Source organism: Leptomonas pyrrhocoris, assembly GCF_001293395.1.
Source record: "Leptomonas pyrrhocoris isolate H10 chromosome Unknown, whole genome shotgun sequence".
Classification (NCBI taxonomy): Eukaryota; Euglenozoa; class Kinetoplastea; order Trypanosomatida; family Trypanosomatidae; genus Leptomonas; species Leptomonas pyrrhocoris.
This window is the reverse complement of record NW_015438358.1, coordinates 825,043-840,635: the sequence shown is the minus strand read 5'-3', so window position 1 is coordinate 840,635 and position 15,593 is coordinate 825,043. Positions and strand designations below refer to the sequence as shown.

Sequence of the window (15,593 nt, the reverse complement as noted above, 5' to 3'; positions counted from 1 at the left end):
ACCACTATATATATATATATATATATATATATATTCCCACTGTCGCTAACAGCAGAATAGAAGGAGGCAACGTCAGCCAAAATGAATTTGCTACAAGTAGTTCAAACCTCTTATGAGCCCGGGACGTACGTGATGGACGGATGCCTGTGCAACGGCGGCTCGTCCCTCGCCCTCGCGCTCTCCACGCAGGCAATCCGAATCTACGACACCCAAAGAACCACATTCTTGGCTGACATCAAGGAGCACACGCAGCCCATCCGCGACCTCGCCTCGACCCCCGCGCAGCCAAGTCTGCTGTACTCCTGCCAGGAGGACTGTGGCGTGATGGTGACGGACCTGCGACAGGCCAAGGCGGTCCATTTTGCCACGGATATGTGCAGCAGCGGCGCCACGTGCAGCAGCATCAGCATCTCACCGTCCGGGTCGATGCTGGCCGTCGCCGCTGACCGGGATATTCACCTGGTAGACACCCGCACGTGGACCTCCGCGAAGTGCTTAGAGCAGCTGCACGTGGACGAAGTCTCCCGACTGCGTTTTCTCGACGAGCGAGTTCTGTGCTCCGCCGGTGAGGACCAGATGATCAACTTTTTGTGTGTCGCGGACGGCGTGATCGATGATGACGTGCTGCTTCAGGCCGTCAACTGCGGCGAGGCCGTATCGAGGATGAACTGCTTTCCCGAAATCGGGCTCGTCGCCATGGTGGGGACGTGCGAGAACGGGTACGTCTTCCCGTACGATCTTGAGCAGAGGGAAACGCGCTACGCCCGACCTGACTTCGACACGTATCTCGTTGATTGGTGTGTGGTATCGGGGCAGTTGCACCTGGTCTCTGGTGTGCGGGATGAAAACGGCGACGTAGGCCCGTTGCAGGTGCTGAACTGGGCCACCCAACGCACGCAGGTGCTGCCACGTGTGCACAAGGAGCTGGGGCGTGTGGCGATCGGCTTCGGCAATCGCCTCATTACGGGTGGCGAGGACGGCATGCTCGTGTATTGGAAGGATGGTGAGCTGCTGCCGTCGGAGGTGGCGATGTCGGCCGGATCGAGTGCGCACCACACTGGAGGTGGGAAGACATGGGCGACGGGTCGGCAGCAGGGCGCGCCGTCTGGTGGCCGTGGTGGTGGCCGCGGTGTTGGCCGCGGCCGAGGCAGTATACGCCGTCCTGGTCGTGGGAAGCCGTACTAAGAGCGCATTGGTATTCTCGCCCTTCCCCAGCGAAGGCATCCTTCCAGCACGTGGGGAGTAAAGACATTGCTCTCTCGTTCCTATTTTGATGTTACCCGGTACGGGCTGTTCCGGAGACGCCCTACGCGCAGAGGAACGTCTAAAAAGGAAGCCGCATGATGTGTTTTCGGTGACATTAACTTCTCTGCCTCTCAGCGTTTAAGAGCTGTATTTTAAGGCAGCGCCGTGTTTTTTTTTAAACACGCAGTAACAACGATAAAAACAGCAGGAAAGAGAGAGAAGCAGTTACGAGAACAGAAAGCAGCATCTTAGTGGAGATTGTTTGAAGTACAAAAGAGGTTTAAAGCTTCCAGGCTCGAACGAAATGCGACGGCCCGCAAATTGTTTGTGCGTTGTTCCCTTCTTTTGAAAGCTTGAACAGAAGTTTTTTTTCTTCTGCACATTTTTGGCTACGATACAGTTTTGCGTATCGCGGCGGGCTTCTTTTATAGATGCGCTCTCCTGCGTTATTTGCCTTCATTACCTCCTCCTCCTCACACACCTTCCTTTTTTCTTTTTCTTTACTCTGCTCTTAAGCTGTGCAGATATCAAAGGAACAACAACAACAAAACCGGCGGATATTTTTTGTTGACAGCCGTTTCGGTTGCTCTCGCTTTTCCTCTCCAACGCTTTTATTTCTCTCATTGTTTCGCGTCTTATGTTGCATTTCTAAGAGCTTTTGGCGTTTAATTGCCTGTGTCGTTGTTTTTCATCTATTATTATTACGATTATTATTATTCTTTTCACTCGTGGAAAGTCGTGTCTTAAACACACTCGTTTCGCTTTAATCTCTTCTTCCTTTTCCTTTTTCTTCTTGTCGTGTGTGTGTGTGAGGCTTTTCCGCGTATAGGCTTCAGCACTCCTCCCCCTCCCCCCCCCTCCCCGACAGGAAACACAAACCGCCATGGAAACCGGCACTGTCCACCAAAACAAGTTCAAAAACAGCAGCAACAAAAGAACCTAAAGTACTAAGTTGCTTTTCACATGTCCACGACGCTCGCGTTGGAGCCGTACCATACACCTATGGAGGGAGAGAAGTCGAGTAGCAGCGCTTTCAATGACGCCCCCTGCAATGTTCGATTGAGCGATATTGAAGCCGGTGTATCAAACGTGCCGGCGGCATTGCAGCCGACCGACTCAGACGCCGCGACTGTGCTGATCCAAACGGCAGATCTCTTGGCCACCGCTGCGGGAGAGACCTCCGACGACTCTCCTCGGCAAAACAACGCGTTCTCGTCTTCCGCGCCGAAGGCGATGGCTGCACCGGGCAGCACGTCGACGTCGACGTGCAGCGCGCACAAGCCGGCGGTGCTGTCTGTCTCCCTGCGTTCTTTGAATGCCGATGTCGATGTAAGGAGAAAAGAGCCAGCTCCTCTTGGCAGTGACGCTGGCCGTTCCGCCGCCCCTGTTGTTGCCCCTCCTTGTTCGTCTGCCCCTTCCTCCTCCTCTCCGCCTTCTAAAGCAGTCACTGCGATGAAGGAGGCGTCTCCGCTCAAAGCAGTGCGGTCGCCTATCGTTGCACCGCGCACTTCGCCGCTGTCAAAGTCGCACAAGACGCCCGCGAAGCCGTCAGGGACCGCTGCAGCTCCTGTCGTGCCGACGCTGCAACTCTCTATCAAAGCGTGCGAGGACGAGGTGACACCCGTCAAGACGCTGTACAGCCGCCTCTTTCACGAAGCGCAGCAGCGAGAGCAGCGGCAGGCGCAGGCACAGCAGAAGCAGAAAGCAGCGCTGAAGGCAGAGGAAAAAGAACAGTGCACCTTCCGCCCGCGTGGCGCCGATGCGTTTGGCAGGCCGTCCTCGCCAGCCTCGAAGAAACGTGCTGCTTCTGCGGGCCATCGAACACAGACGGCGACGGGACCAACAGCAGCTGCGGCGCCTGTCCCGCCGTCGTCAAGCCGTGCGTCTCCTCCTCCCACTCCCTCTCATCATGACGGTGCACCCGTCGCCGCGGAGGAGACGGCGGCGTGCGAGCGACTGTTCAAGAACGCCGTCCAGGCAGAGCGGTGGGCGCGGCGACGGCAGCAGCTGCTGGACGCCGAAGAGGAAGAGTTCCGCAGCACCTGCCCTTTCCACCCCTGCGTGTCACCACGTAGTGCGAGTCGGCAGCGCGGTGTGAGCAACAGCCGCCGCGGCCACGAGGCAAAGGACCGGTTGCACGACGGAGGTGACGAGGGCGGCAGGCAGGACGACGACAGCGCTGTACGGGGAGCTTCGCTGAACCGGTCCGGCACTTCACCGCGAGATCAGCCGCGGTTGTGGGAGCACTTTTTAGCCGACCAAGAGGAGCGCCAGGCCGCCCATGAGCGTGATCTCGAGGAGCTGAAGAAGAGGGCGGCGGAGCGGAACCACGTGAAGCTGTACACCGGTGTACCCCAGTCCAAAGCGAGCGAGCATCTCAAGCGGTACCTCGAAAAGAAGAAAGGCTACAAAGGCCCGATTGAGGGATGGGCAGAGCGATTTGAACACTATATGAAGGTGAAGCAGGCAGCAGAGGCGGAGGCGCCCACCACAACCCCACAGAAGAAAAATTCGGCCACCAACCACGCGGATGGTGATGTTGCACGCACGCCGGTGTCGGGCCGGTCCCGTTCACGCACTCGCAGCAAAAGCAACGGCGCAGCTACGGGACGAAGCCCCAGCGTCTTCCACCGCCTGTACCACGACAGTGATGAGCGGGAGGCGATGCGCGAGTTAATAAGCCTCATGAAGGAGCAACAGGAGCAAACAGAGTTCTTCAAGCCAAATGCTGGTGAGGCGCGCATGACGGGGAGTAAGGGAAACGCGGTCAACACCAGCAACGGCAACGGCAGCTGTAACCTCCTCCACCACCAGACACCGCGTCGCTCGCAACCCTCACCGGACCAGGCGGTCGCTGCTCGTGAGACGGCGGCTGCGGTAGCGCTCGCTGCTGGTGCTGCTGGCATGAAGGCGCAGGATGACACCGCTGTCGACTCTCCCCGTCAGCATGACGACCCAACGACGCAGTCCATCTTCGACACCCTTTACGCGGAAAAGGAGAAGCTGCAGCGGCGACGTGAGATACGACACCTGCAGGCGCAGAACAGCGCAGAGGTCTTCTCCTTCCACCCGCATGTCAACGCACGCAGTCGCGAGCTGGCGAAGGACATGGCGCGGCAGAGGGCGTGCGGAGGAACTGTTGAATCGGTGCGGGAGCGACGCGCCAGAGAAGCCGCACAGGCGCAGGCGCAAGAGGCGGCACGTCTTGCGCAGGTGCAATTTCGCTACGACTCTTTCGCCCATCGACAAACGGAACGTGACCGCCGGCGGCAGAAGGAGCTGCTGCGCGTCCTCCTTCAAGAGCGCGGCGACGACGTCGTGGCCTGCCGATTCCGCCCTGCCATCTCCGAGGTGTCGGAGGCCATTGTGGAGGGCAACAAGAATTACACCCAGGTCATTGATGATCCGCAGGTGACCCTCAGCTTGATGAGACAGCGAGCGTCGTCTTCATCTGCGTCGAAGCCTGCTGGGCACGACGCCAGCGCGCTGCCGACCCAGGCAGAGAAGTCACCCGCGCGCCAGAGTGCGGCGAAGCAAGCTGCAGAAGGTGGCAGGTCGACCAGCTCGGCGCACGCACCGCCTTTCCTGACACCGGTGCAGGCGCTGGCCGCAGACGCTGAGGAGGCGGACCGCAGCATTGACGCCGGGGCCACCGTGCAGTGGTACGACGCCCTCTCCGCCCCTGTCCACACCCAAAGCGCGACATCATCGAACTCTTCTGACACCGATCCCCACCGCACCGAGCACCACGAACAGACCCACTCCCTGCCCCACGCGCAAGTAGGCTCTCCCGATGCGAAAGGGAGTGCTACAGGGAATTCCGCACAGCGCGGTGACGTGGGGGGTGAGTTGGGCACTGTTCACATCGCTGGCGCCGCTTCTTCGGATTACTTGCGTCAGTTAGAGTCGGAGCTGCAGGATGCGCTGAAAGATTGGTCGCAATGCATCTAGGCGGCGAGGAAATGATGTCGAAAGGGAGAGCGAAAGCGGAATCGTTGGATCCGAAGATGCAAGGCCTGACTATTTTTTTCTTCAATGCGCGTATATGTCGGCAAACTACTTGACCCCGCAAAAATTGTGTTTTCTTTTGCCCTTTCATTGTTCTTAATAGTATTACTTTTTTGGTGATACCGCATCTGTGGGTCACCTTGAGTAGTGGGTGAGAAGTGAAGGAAACCGAAAAGACTGTTTTCAAGCGTCTGAAAAATTGGATTAAGAAGTGAAAAGCAATGCTTGGCGGTGGTGGAGGAGAGTGGTGTTACGTTGTGGCTGCAAGAGCAACAACGCACTTCATTGTTGGGTTTTTTGCGTGCGTTGCGGCTCTCTCGCCGTCCGCTGAGCGAGAACACAAAAAGGTGAATGCCACGAGCGCCTCGCTTTTTCGTCTACCAAACGTCTACTCCGCAACGAGCGTCGGCACTTGAATTGACGAAAATAGTTTTCCTCTTCGCGTCTCCTCTCTATCGGTTTTTTTTTTAAAACTTCCCGCTCTTCATTTATCTACACAAATACCCCCCCCCACACACACACACAAAGTTGCTTTCCTTTGGTCATGTCTGCGAGCACCGCTGTTCCTGGCTCGTGGCGGCGCCACTCCACCAAGGAGTTTACCGCCCTTTTCTGCTTGATCAGCCTCGTCGTCTTCCTCGTTCATCAGACGACTCTAAGCCACGAAAAGGCCGACCTGCCCATGGACCGTGTCCTGGCGGAGCTCCAATCCAGCTGCCCGGTAGCCCTCCGAGATGGCACCGAGGGTGCCGTGGCAAAGCTGCCGCCTGCGTTTTTCGGGCTGGGTGTGTGGGTCGACACGCCTGCGCTGCTGCCCGGCGTGCATGCAGCACTCGCCTTGATGAAGGAGCGTTTAGCCGGTGACGGCGCTACCGCCTTCCCTCCGCCCACGCATAGCCTTCACTCCTTCGTGCGTGTAGAGTCGCACGCGCGTGACACTGCGGTGGCCGAGCTCGTGGCGGATGCGCACCGCGACGGCACGGTCGACGCCGACCGCGCCAATCGCAAACTGGAGCTCGTATCGAGTCAGCAGCAGCTGGGGATGCTGACCATGAAGCACGCTTTTTTGCCGCAGATTGGGCAAGAGATCGAGCTTCACGGGCTTTCCCTCTTTAGCGTGCCGGCGGAGGTGTTGCCGGAAGGGTCGAGGGTGCGGTGCTACGTGGCAGAGGCACTCCAGGCGTACTGCGCCTTCCCTGTGAACACACAAGTTCGTGATGAAAAGAGTGACGAAGATAAGGAACAGGAGGCGCACACAGCAGCAGCGGCTACTGCTGCGTCCATCACCGCCGCCTCGTACCGCACCCACGCCGACTCACTCGAGGCGGAGATTCGCGCTGCCCTGTTGTCCGTCATGGCACGGCAGATGGAACTGCGTTCTTTCAAACCGGCTGACGTGGCTGCGTGGAAGCAGAGGCGAGAGGAGCAGGGGTGCGTGTACACCACCGCGTCGGTGAAGAGCACGTTGCGCTCCATCACGGCAAACGCGAACATGGTGATTCCTCTCAGTACGCGGCACATGTTTGCGGATTTGGAGCAACATGTGCATGCAAGAGCCTTCGTGCGTGCCGCACGGGCGGCGGATGACCTTCAGTTCCATCCCTCGCTGACACCGCAGCTGTACATCCCATGGGATCACTCGCTGGTCTCCCAGCTGGTCATCCTCCTGCCGATAGTGTCCATGACGATCCTTTCTCTGCGATTTGTGATAGATGAGCGCCGCGCACGGCGGGCGAGAGCCGCAGCTGCGGTGTCGCAGGCGAAGAAAGTGCAGTGAGGGGAGGAGACGACGACGCGTTTTCTTTTTTAAAATCCCTTTGAACCGCCGTCAAAGAAAAAAAAAAGCAGCGGGTAAGGGCTTTGGCGGCGCGGTGTTGCGTCGTTAAACATGCAGGAACAAGTCTGATCCTCTTTGGAAAAGCAACAGCATTGTTTGGCATGCTTTTATATTGAAAGATGCTCCCACCTCCCCTTTTACGATTTTGCTGCCTTTTGGTGACTTCAGTTTTGACGTATTCAGTGCTCATGTGCATATGGCAAACCAACAGAAATACGAAGAACACGATTGAGGTCGATGGAACTGTTTCGCCACTTCGCCGGCGACTTTCAGAGGGGAAATCTGTACCCACTCGGGACCGCTGTGCGGCCATTCATGTGAGAAAACCTTTTTCCTTTGCGTTTACCTGACAAACATTCTCATCGTCCACAACAGCGACGACATCAACTTAAGAGGACATCAGCTGCTAGAGGCAAGCGCACACGCGGTTCGCTGCTTTTTGTTTTTCTGTGGCGTCGCGTGCTTCTCTCGACGCTTCCCATACATTTTTTCTTCTTTCCCTCTCTTGTCTCCTTCAGTTTCCATCGCCGATTGAAGTTTGCTTAAACAAGCGGATCAGACGAAAGTTGTCTGGTGGAATAGGTGTCTCGTGGCGCAACTTTGAATTTCTTCTTGCGGGGAGCTCCTTCTTGCAATGGACGAGAATGCGCAGGCACATCCCGGTGTGCGAGTTGGCGCGACGTCCGTTATTTCACGCATGATGTCGCACAAACCGCCAGCGCAGCGCAATTCGGGCATTTCCTCCTTCAATACGTCCGCCACCAACACCGGCGCCGCGGCGGACTCGCACAGGCAAAGTCGCACTCAACGGCACGAGGGGGATGGACTAGCAAACAGCAACAACATAGATGTCGGAGGCGGCCGCGCACCTCCCGGCTCCAGTGACGCAGCTGCCGCACCCACGTATCACCGCATCATGATCGACGGCGACGAAGGCGACAAGGACTACCTAACGAGTGTCGGCATCATCGCCAACATCATCCAGTCCCGCCAGACCTACAAGGACATCGACAAGGGACAACGCGAGACCCCACTGACGGTGGAGGAGGTGGAGCAGCGGTACCGCGACGTCGTGTCGTCCTCCTTCTCGCCTTCTCCTTCCCAGTCGTTCAGCGGTGGCGGCGACGCTCTTTTGTCAGGTGACGCGCGTGGAGCACAACAGCAGCAGCAGCGCCAGCCACAGCAGCAAGGGAGGGCGTCAGCGAGCTTAGATGTGCTGATGGGTCTTGAATTCAAGCGAGGCACCTTCACATTTCGCGACATGCGCACCCGCATCGTCTCGTGGGAGCAGTACGTGAAGGACATTCGGGCAGTGTACGGCGCCATCGAAAACGGACCCTGTCTCTCCTCCGGCCGCGCGCGTGTGACGTCCATAGCTGAAAAGTTCCGGCTCTACTCGCTGCTGAATCAAGAAATCGAAGGCAACTGCGATGAGCTGTTCCGCGACGGCGGCGTGTACGCGCCGTGCACCCGAGTCGACAACAACGTCAACTTGCACACCTCCGTCGTGGCGCCGGTACTGTTGGACTACGTGGTGACGACGGCGCTGGAGCAGCCTCGCATGCCGCTTTACGTCGATGAGAAGACGCAGCAGCCTGTTACCCTGGCCGGCTACCTCGAGACGGGCGGTGTACACGACCCGCGTGCGCTCACCGTGGAGGGGCTAGGGCTGCACCCCACGCTCTACCGCAACAAGTACCTCCCCTATGACATGTTTGACGCCAAGCTCAACCCAGCCGGCGAGTTTGGCGCGACGCTTCTCCAGGCGGTGCTGTCCACCGACGGACCAAATCAGGGCGATCTCTGCGGGGTGCTGCTGCGCGCGGAGCTGGAGCGACGGGAGTATCAAAAGAAGCAAGTCACCGCAACGGAAATGGCGCTGGAGGTGCACGGCTACCACCCAGAGGAGATGCTGCGTCTCGCCGCGTGGGTGCGGCGGCAGGGCTTCAACAAGTTCTCTCGCAACCGGTGGGTGCTGGCAATCAAGCGGCAGCGTCCCTCCTCGCGGGGGCCGAATGAGCTGCCCGACAAGTGCAACACGATCGGAGACAAGCTGCGCAATCTGTTCCGCCCGCTCTTCATGGCGACGCTCTGCCCCAACGACCCGCAGTGGGCGGACGTGGCGCAGCTGCTGGCGAACACGGGCGCCCTCAGCGTCTTCACGCACAACGTCGTGCGCATGGAGAACTTCCACACGGGAGAGGTGGACCCCGACACGGTGCCGTGGAGTGGGGCAGCCGTTCCTGTGCCGGGGCAGGCCGAAGTGCGCGTCGGTGGCTGCAGCGACTACTACTTCTTTTATTACGTGTGGGCCAACCTGACCTCGCTCAACGCGCTTCGCGTGCGCCTTGGACTGAACACTTTGCTTTTCACGCCGTCCGTGCACGAGCAAGCCCCCGCGTACGACCAGCTTGTGTGCTCGTTCTTGTTAGCGGACGTCGTGCACCACGTCAGCTCCCTCGCCAAGAGCTGGATCATGCAGTTTCTGTACATGTACTGCCGCATCGGTATCGTGCTCTCCCCGCTGCGCGACAACGCGCTCAGCACGGCCTACTTTGACAATCCCTTCCTGAAGTACTTCCATCAAGGCATGCGTATCTCCATCAGCACCTCCGACCCTCTCTACTTTCACCACAACGAGGTGCAGCCCCTCATGGAGGAGTACGCCACCCTCTGCAAGCTCTGCTCCCTCAGCCCTATGGACACGATGGAGCTGGCGCGCAACAGCGTGCTGAACAGCAGCTTCCCGGAGGCAATGAAGCGGGAGTGGCTGGGCGAGCACTACACCCCACTCGGTGCGCAGGGCAATGAGCTGCGTCGGTGTGGCGTGTGTGCGTACCGCCTGCAGTTCCGTCATGAAACTTTAGCGCACGAAGAGGAGCTGCTGAATCGCTTGCTTGAGAAAGCAGGCATCAAGGCTCCGGGCGGCGGCGCTGGCGGTGACAGGGACGGCAGCCGTCCGCTGGCCATTCATTTGATCCCCTACGCGCAATCGGTTCTCGTGTCGGACCTCGTGCAGCAGTCGCGGCACCACTCACGCCGCATGAACTACACCGATCAGCGCATTGAGTATCCCCGCATCGACATTTACTACGGCGGCCATCGGCAGGGCCTCGCGACGGATGCGGTGGTGGCCCTGCGGCAGGCGATCGGGATGCGCCGCAAGTACGCGGGCAACGTCAACCGCACGGCGGCGGACACCAACGTGCACGTCGAGGACGTCTTCAGCACGACGCACCGCTTCAACGAGGCGCAGTGGGAGTACAACACCTACTACGGCGTGTGCATCTTGTCGTTGCGCGGCAAGACGCCGTCGTGGCCGACTTTCCTGCCCACCATAACGGAGTTTATCCGCGACATGGCCACGATGCGACAGGTGGCCAACTCGGTCGCGCTTCAACGCCTGGCCATACACCGACTCAACCTCCTCGAGCAAAAGTTTCTCTTGCACTTGTCGATGAACGTGTCGAACGAGGCGGGGAAGAAGGAGGAGAAGGAGTGGAACAACCGCGACTTCTTTACGGCGTACAAAGTCGACACGAACGTCCACACCGACGCAGGGTCCAACGCGCGCACGCTGTTGGAGTTCTTCGTCGACAAGGCGCTGAATCACGGCGAGGACGTCGTCTTTGAGCGTCACCACCACCCCGTCACGCTGCGGGAGCTCTTGAAGGAGTACGAGATGGACGTGCACCACATTACCGTGGACGAGCTGCACCACCACCTCAGCACCCATCCCGACTTGCGTGGCATCTTTCTTTCACCCTTCAACTTCATGCAGGGGCGCTACTTCGCTGAGCTGACGAAGCGCACACTCGACATTTACGAGGAGGACGCCTACGGCTTTGCAGAGAACCGACTCACCATCACCGGGGAATCGGAGCAGGAGTGGTACGACCTGGCGCACTGGTTTGACCGCTACGGCATGGCCAGCTCGCGCAGCCGATGGATGGTGTGTTTGCCATGGCAGTACCGCCGCCTCCGTCGCACCGGCGCGCTCAAGAACTTCGGCGAGTTCCTCGACAACGTCTTCCACCCGTTGTGGGAAATCAGTCTGCACCCGGCCAAGGACACAAAGTTTCACTACCTACTGGCGCACATCTCTGGCTTTGACTGCGTCATGGATGAGTCGAAGATCGACCTGCCCCTCTCGGATGTCTCGCCGCACGACTGGACCAGAGACTTCAACCCGCCCTACAGCTACTACATGTACTACATGTGGGCGAACATCACGACGCTGAACGAGTTCCGCGCCTCGCGGGGGCTGAGCACCTTCACGCTGCGGCCGCAGTGCGGGGAGCGGGGTGGTATGGACCACTTGGTGACGGGTTTCTGTCTCGCCAACAGCATCAACCACGGCGTAACGTTGGCGCGGCACCCCGTGCTGGAGTACATGTGGTACATTGCTCAAGTCGGCGTGGCCATGTCGCCCCTCAGCAACACTGCCGGCGCCTCTGCCTACCTCGAGAACCCCTTCCCTGTTTTCTTCCATCGAGGGCTGAATGTCAGCCTTGCGACGAACCAGCCAATGTACTTCCACTTCACGCGTGAACCCCTCGTTGAGGAGTACTCCATCGCGGCGAAGCTGTGGAAGTTCGAGCTAAACGACCTCTCTGAGATTGCGCGAAACAGCGTCCTGCAGAGCGGCTTCTCGGCGGCGTGGAAGGAGAACGCGCTGGGTCCCCGCTATCAGCTCCGTTCCACCCTCGGCAATGATGTGCGTCGCAGCCGCGTGTCTGATATCCGCGTCGCCTACCGCTACGAGGTGTACCACACCGAGCTGAACTTTCTGGACGAGCAGCTGGCCGTTGCGCCACCGAGCTTCATGCAAAACAGCTCAACCAGCGGTACGAGCTTGATGGATCAGGCCCCACAAAAGGCATCCCGCACGTCGGCCTCTGCAGTTCCGAACGCGAATGCTGCTGCGGTCGCGGCGAAGCGCATGCCGCGCGCGATGAAGACGCTGGAGGAGGAGTTGGCGTTTTGCGGAGATGTGGCAGTGGGTACGCTTTGGCGAGGCATGTCCGTCTCTGGCATCTCAAGTGAGCCTGGCATTGGGAGTGTCAGTGTTGATAGGGGCGTCAGTGCGAGTAACGCAGGAGGCGTGCCGCTGATGTTCTCCTCGGGGTTCGTGACGCTGGAGTCGCGTGCCGAGCAGCTGAAGCGCGAGATTCAGCAACTCGACGCGGAGCTGACGCGCATGCGGGCCGTGTCGCTGCAGGTGGCAGGACAAAACAATTCCATTGCGATGCAGGTGAACGCCATTCGCGAGCGGTTGCGGACAGAGGGTTTGACGATTCTGGGCGGCCTCTATCACCCCTCTGAGGATGAGCGCGCTGACGAGACCACGGAGGTTGCGCAGCGCAAAGACTGAGGGTCTTACAGTGCGGAACATGGATGTGACGAGCGTGTCGAACACCCCTTAAAAAAAAAAAGAAACTCCTTCTCTTGTTGGAACGCGAAGATGTACAGAACAGGTATTAGCGAGCTGACACGTTTTCTCTGTGTTTGTTGGTTTCCATGGGCTTTATTGCGATGTACATGAATTCGCCTGTTTTGTTTTCTTCACTGCGCTCAAAGTCAAACGCAAAATGCAAAAAATAAACAGTAGCGCGACAACTCTTCCCAGAAACAACGAGGACCAGCTTGCATTTCGCGTACGTACGGGTTGAATGTATCCCACCACGGCTTCGACGGAGCGGAGCCGGCGAGTGCGAATTATCGTCGCTTTCTTCTCACAGCTGTACACAAGGGATCGTTTTTTCTTTTTGTTTTTCCTCAGGAGCAGACTTAGCAGTGTCTGATCCGTGAGTGGGGTGACACCTTCCGATTCTGTTAGCTCTCCTTCCTCTCTCTCTCTCTCTTTAAAAATAAAACTTCCTTCTCCTCTTCCTCTTCTTTCTGAATGGGGTTTTCGAAAGCCACAGAACAGCTGACCACAGAACAAATACCGCATCCAGGAAAACAGTCTGGCACACATTGGACCCACTGGCATTTGTTTTCCTTCTGCACTCAAACCCCATAGCTTCTTTTCCCGCAAACCCATTGCGCTAGAAAAGAAAAAGTAGTGTTGCCTTTTACCTTCTCATAAAGAAAACGAGCAGGTATTACGGCGCTGGTGTGTCTACGCATGCCATCAAGGAAATCCGCAAAGAAGGCGCTCGTTACTATTATTATTACTTTTCTCGTTTTGTTTTCCTGCTGCTCGTATTGGGCTGATTGTCTCACCGTCTTACAATATTTCAGCTGATCCACCAGTTGCGAGTTTTATCGATTTATTGCTTCCTGTGTGTGTGTGTTGATATTTGAAGACGCACATTTCGCGCTCTTCAAGTACTCCATACTCGGTGCCGCATTTTTTTTATCGGCTTTTTTTTCTAGTATTTGATCACATAAATATATATATTTGCTTCTCTTTTCAGAAAACTGTGCGTTTTCGGCAACACCGTTAACGGGCGCGTTGACTGTCTTGCCGCTGAGTACCGTTTCTTTTTCTCCTTGGTTGAGTTTCTGCCTTGTAGGGTCGTTGCTCTCCTCTCCTCTCCTCTCCTGCCCCACCCTCTTCTCTGTCACGATGCCGCCATTGCTGCACACAAAGGCAGGGTCCGTGGAGCGCACGGAGGAGGATATGAACTTGCTCGAGCCAAAGCGCTCCGTTTCCATACAGGACATGATATACGGTCAGGTTGAGTTTCCACCAGTCATTCGCCTGCTGACGGACTCACCCATCGTTCAGCGTCTGCGTGACCTGAAGCAACTCGGTACCTCTGTCTACGTCTACCCGAGTGCGACACACAGCCGATTTGAGCACTCCTTAGGGGTATGCTATCTTGCCATGGAATTGTATCGCTGCATCATTGACAGCCACAGAGAAGATGGTCGCGACTTCGGTGTGCCGGAGATTCTGACAGTATCGCGCGAGGCCGTTCAGAAGGACATGTACTGCATCGGCATTGCGGGGCTCTGCCACGACCTCGGCCACGGACCGCTGTCGCACATGTTTGAGTCTTTCGTGCGCTCTTCCGCTGGCGAAGAAGACGACTTCCTGCGCTTGTGGTCGCATGAGCAGTCTAGCATCTTGCTGCTGCGTCAGCTGTGGACGGACAACACGGTCGCGTTGGCGGAGTTTGGGTTCAACGAAACGGATCGCCGCTACGTGGAGCTGCTGATCAACGGCTTGAAGCCGGGCAAGCCATGGCCGAATGATGTGGGTCGCGAAAGCTGGGCCCGATTCACGACGGAGATCATCGCGAACAAGCGGAACGGGCTGGATGTGGACAAGATCGACTACATTCAGCGCGATTCCGTTTCCTGCTTCGGTACGCGGACTTTCACGTCCATGCGCCGCCTCTTTCAAGGTGCGCGCGTGGTGATGGACGCGGAAAAGGAGACCTCTATCGGGTTCCCCGACAAACTGGACGGCATCATCGAGGAAATATTTCTCGCCCGCGCACATTTGCATCGCATTGTGTACCAACACCGTGTGTCGAAGATTATCAATCTGATGACGCTCGACGCCCTGCGCGCGGCGGGCAACGCGTTCATGGTGACCAACAGCAATGGAGAGCAGTTGCCACTGCGGGCGTGCCCGTCCCGCACAGACTTTTACGTCCACGTAAGTGACTGGATCATCCAGGCCATCCTCCACAGCCACAACGAGGAGCTGGCAGAAGCGCGAAGCATTCTCCAGCGCATTCAGAGCCGCCAGCTCTACACCACCCTCGGCACTTACCGCTACAACGAGGCAACGCTCATTGAAGCAGCCCATACCCGCTCCGTCTTCGGGTCGAGTCAGCAAAAGAAACGCAAGGTGATGCTCGATGACCTGGAGGACGAAATCCAAGTTACAGAGCGGCAGCTGGCGGACAAGCTACGCAAGTGGTCTGAGGCGCACGACAATCTGCGCGGCATTGAATTTTTACAGGCGGAGATCACGCAGAGTGCCGCGGATATGGACAAGATGATGAACCCCGTGGAGGCCACTTACTTCTTCAACGCGCGCCAGTCCGCGAAGTACCGAGTGGAACCGCACTTTACCTGTAACACCACAACGTCGCTGGCATCCCAACAAGGACCAGTCTCCTCAATTGTCCTGGTGTGCCGCATGCCTCTCACACCGGGAGAAAAAGAAGCCTTACGCCGTAGCTTCAACGTCGTAGCGGATCGGTTAGGCACAACTGACATGAACACCTTCTCAAGCTCGCCGCCCGCTACGCAAGGGCGTGACGCCAAGCTATCGCAGCATGACTCCGCCACGCAGGACGCCCAGGCGCCGCCGCAGGCTGTTATCAGTGATTGGCCGAGCTCGCCAGCGGCGAAGCGGCTTAGGTTCGAGCCGGAGGGCTGCTTACCGGGAGCGACGCTGAATGATGTCGCTGACAGATCTGGCCTATTGGTGGATGAAAGCGCAGCGGCAGAAAAGAACGAGGAGGGGGAAATAGTGTGACGTGTGCTTGCTCTGTTGAGATGAGAGGAGGGGGGTGGGTGGGGCGGGGGCGGCAGC

At 57.9% G+C, this 15,593-nt stretch overlaps 5 protein-coding genes across 5 annotated transcripts; all 5 read left to right on the top strand.

Annotated features, from left to right (window-relative positions):
* Window positions 1-81: 81 nt before the first annotated feature.
* Window positions 82-1,185, top strand: ABB37_01324 (hypothetical protein; the record flags this gene model as incomplete). Its single annotated transcript, XM_015797775.1, has 1 exon — window positions 82-1,185. One exon carries the CDS (start codon window positions 82-84, stop codon window positions 1,183-1,185), a length of 1,104 nt encoding a protein of 367 aa, XP_015663295.1.
* Window positions 1,186-2,697: 1,512 nt separating this feature from the next.
* On the top strand, window positions 2,698-5,196 carry ABB37_01323 (hypothetical protein; the record flags this gene model as incomplete). Its single annotated transcript, XM_015797774.1, has 1 exon — window positions 2,698-5,196. The coding sequence occupies one exon, from the start codon at window positions 2,698-2,700 to the stop codon at window positions 5,194-5,196; it is 2,499 nt and encodes an 832-aa protein (XP_015663294.1).
* A 584-nt stretch (window positions 5,197-5,780) lies between these two features.
* On the top strand, window positions 5,781-7,030 carry ABB37_01322 (putative mitochondrial GPI transamidase component Tta1, putative (TTA1); the record flags this gene model as incomplete). Its single annotated transcript, XM_015797773.1, has 1 exon — window positions 5,781-7,030. Exon 1 carries the CDS (start codon window positions 5,798-5,800, stop codon window positions 7,028-7,030), a length of 1,233 nt encoding a protein of 410 aa, XP_015663293.1. The 5' UTR covers window positions 5,781-5,797.
* Window positions 7,031-7,607: 577 nt separating this feature from the next.
* ABB37_01321 (putative mitochondrial adenosine monophosphate deaminase-like protein) lies at window positions 7,608-12,464 on the top strand (the record flags this gene model as incomplete). The annotated part of the gene is made up of 1 exon (XM_015797772.1): window positions 7,608-12,464. Exon 1 carries the CDS (start codon window positions 7,725-7,727, stop codon window positions 12,462-12,464), a length of 4,740 nt encoding a protein of 1,579 aa, XP_015663292.1. The 5' UTR covers window positions 7,608-7,724.
* Window positions 12,465-13,010: 546 nt separating this feature from the next.
* Window positions 13,011-15,536, top strand: ABB37_01320 (hypothetical protein; the record flags this gene model as incomplete). Its single annotated transcript, XM_015797771.1, has 1 exon — window positions 13,011-15,536. Exon 1 carries the CDS (start codon window positions 13,665-13,667, stop codon window positions 15,534-15,536), a length of 1,872 nt encoding a protein of 623 aa, XP_015663291.1. The 5' UTR covers window positions 13,011-13,664.
* Window positions 15,537-15,593: the final 57 nt, after the last annotated feature.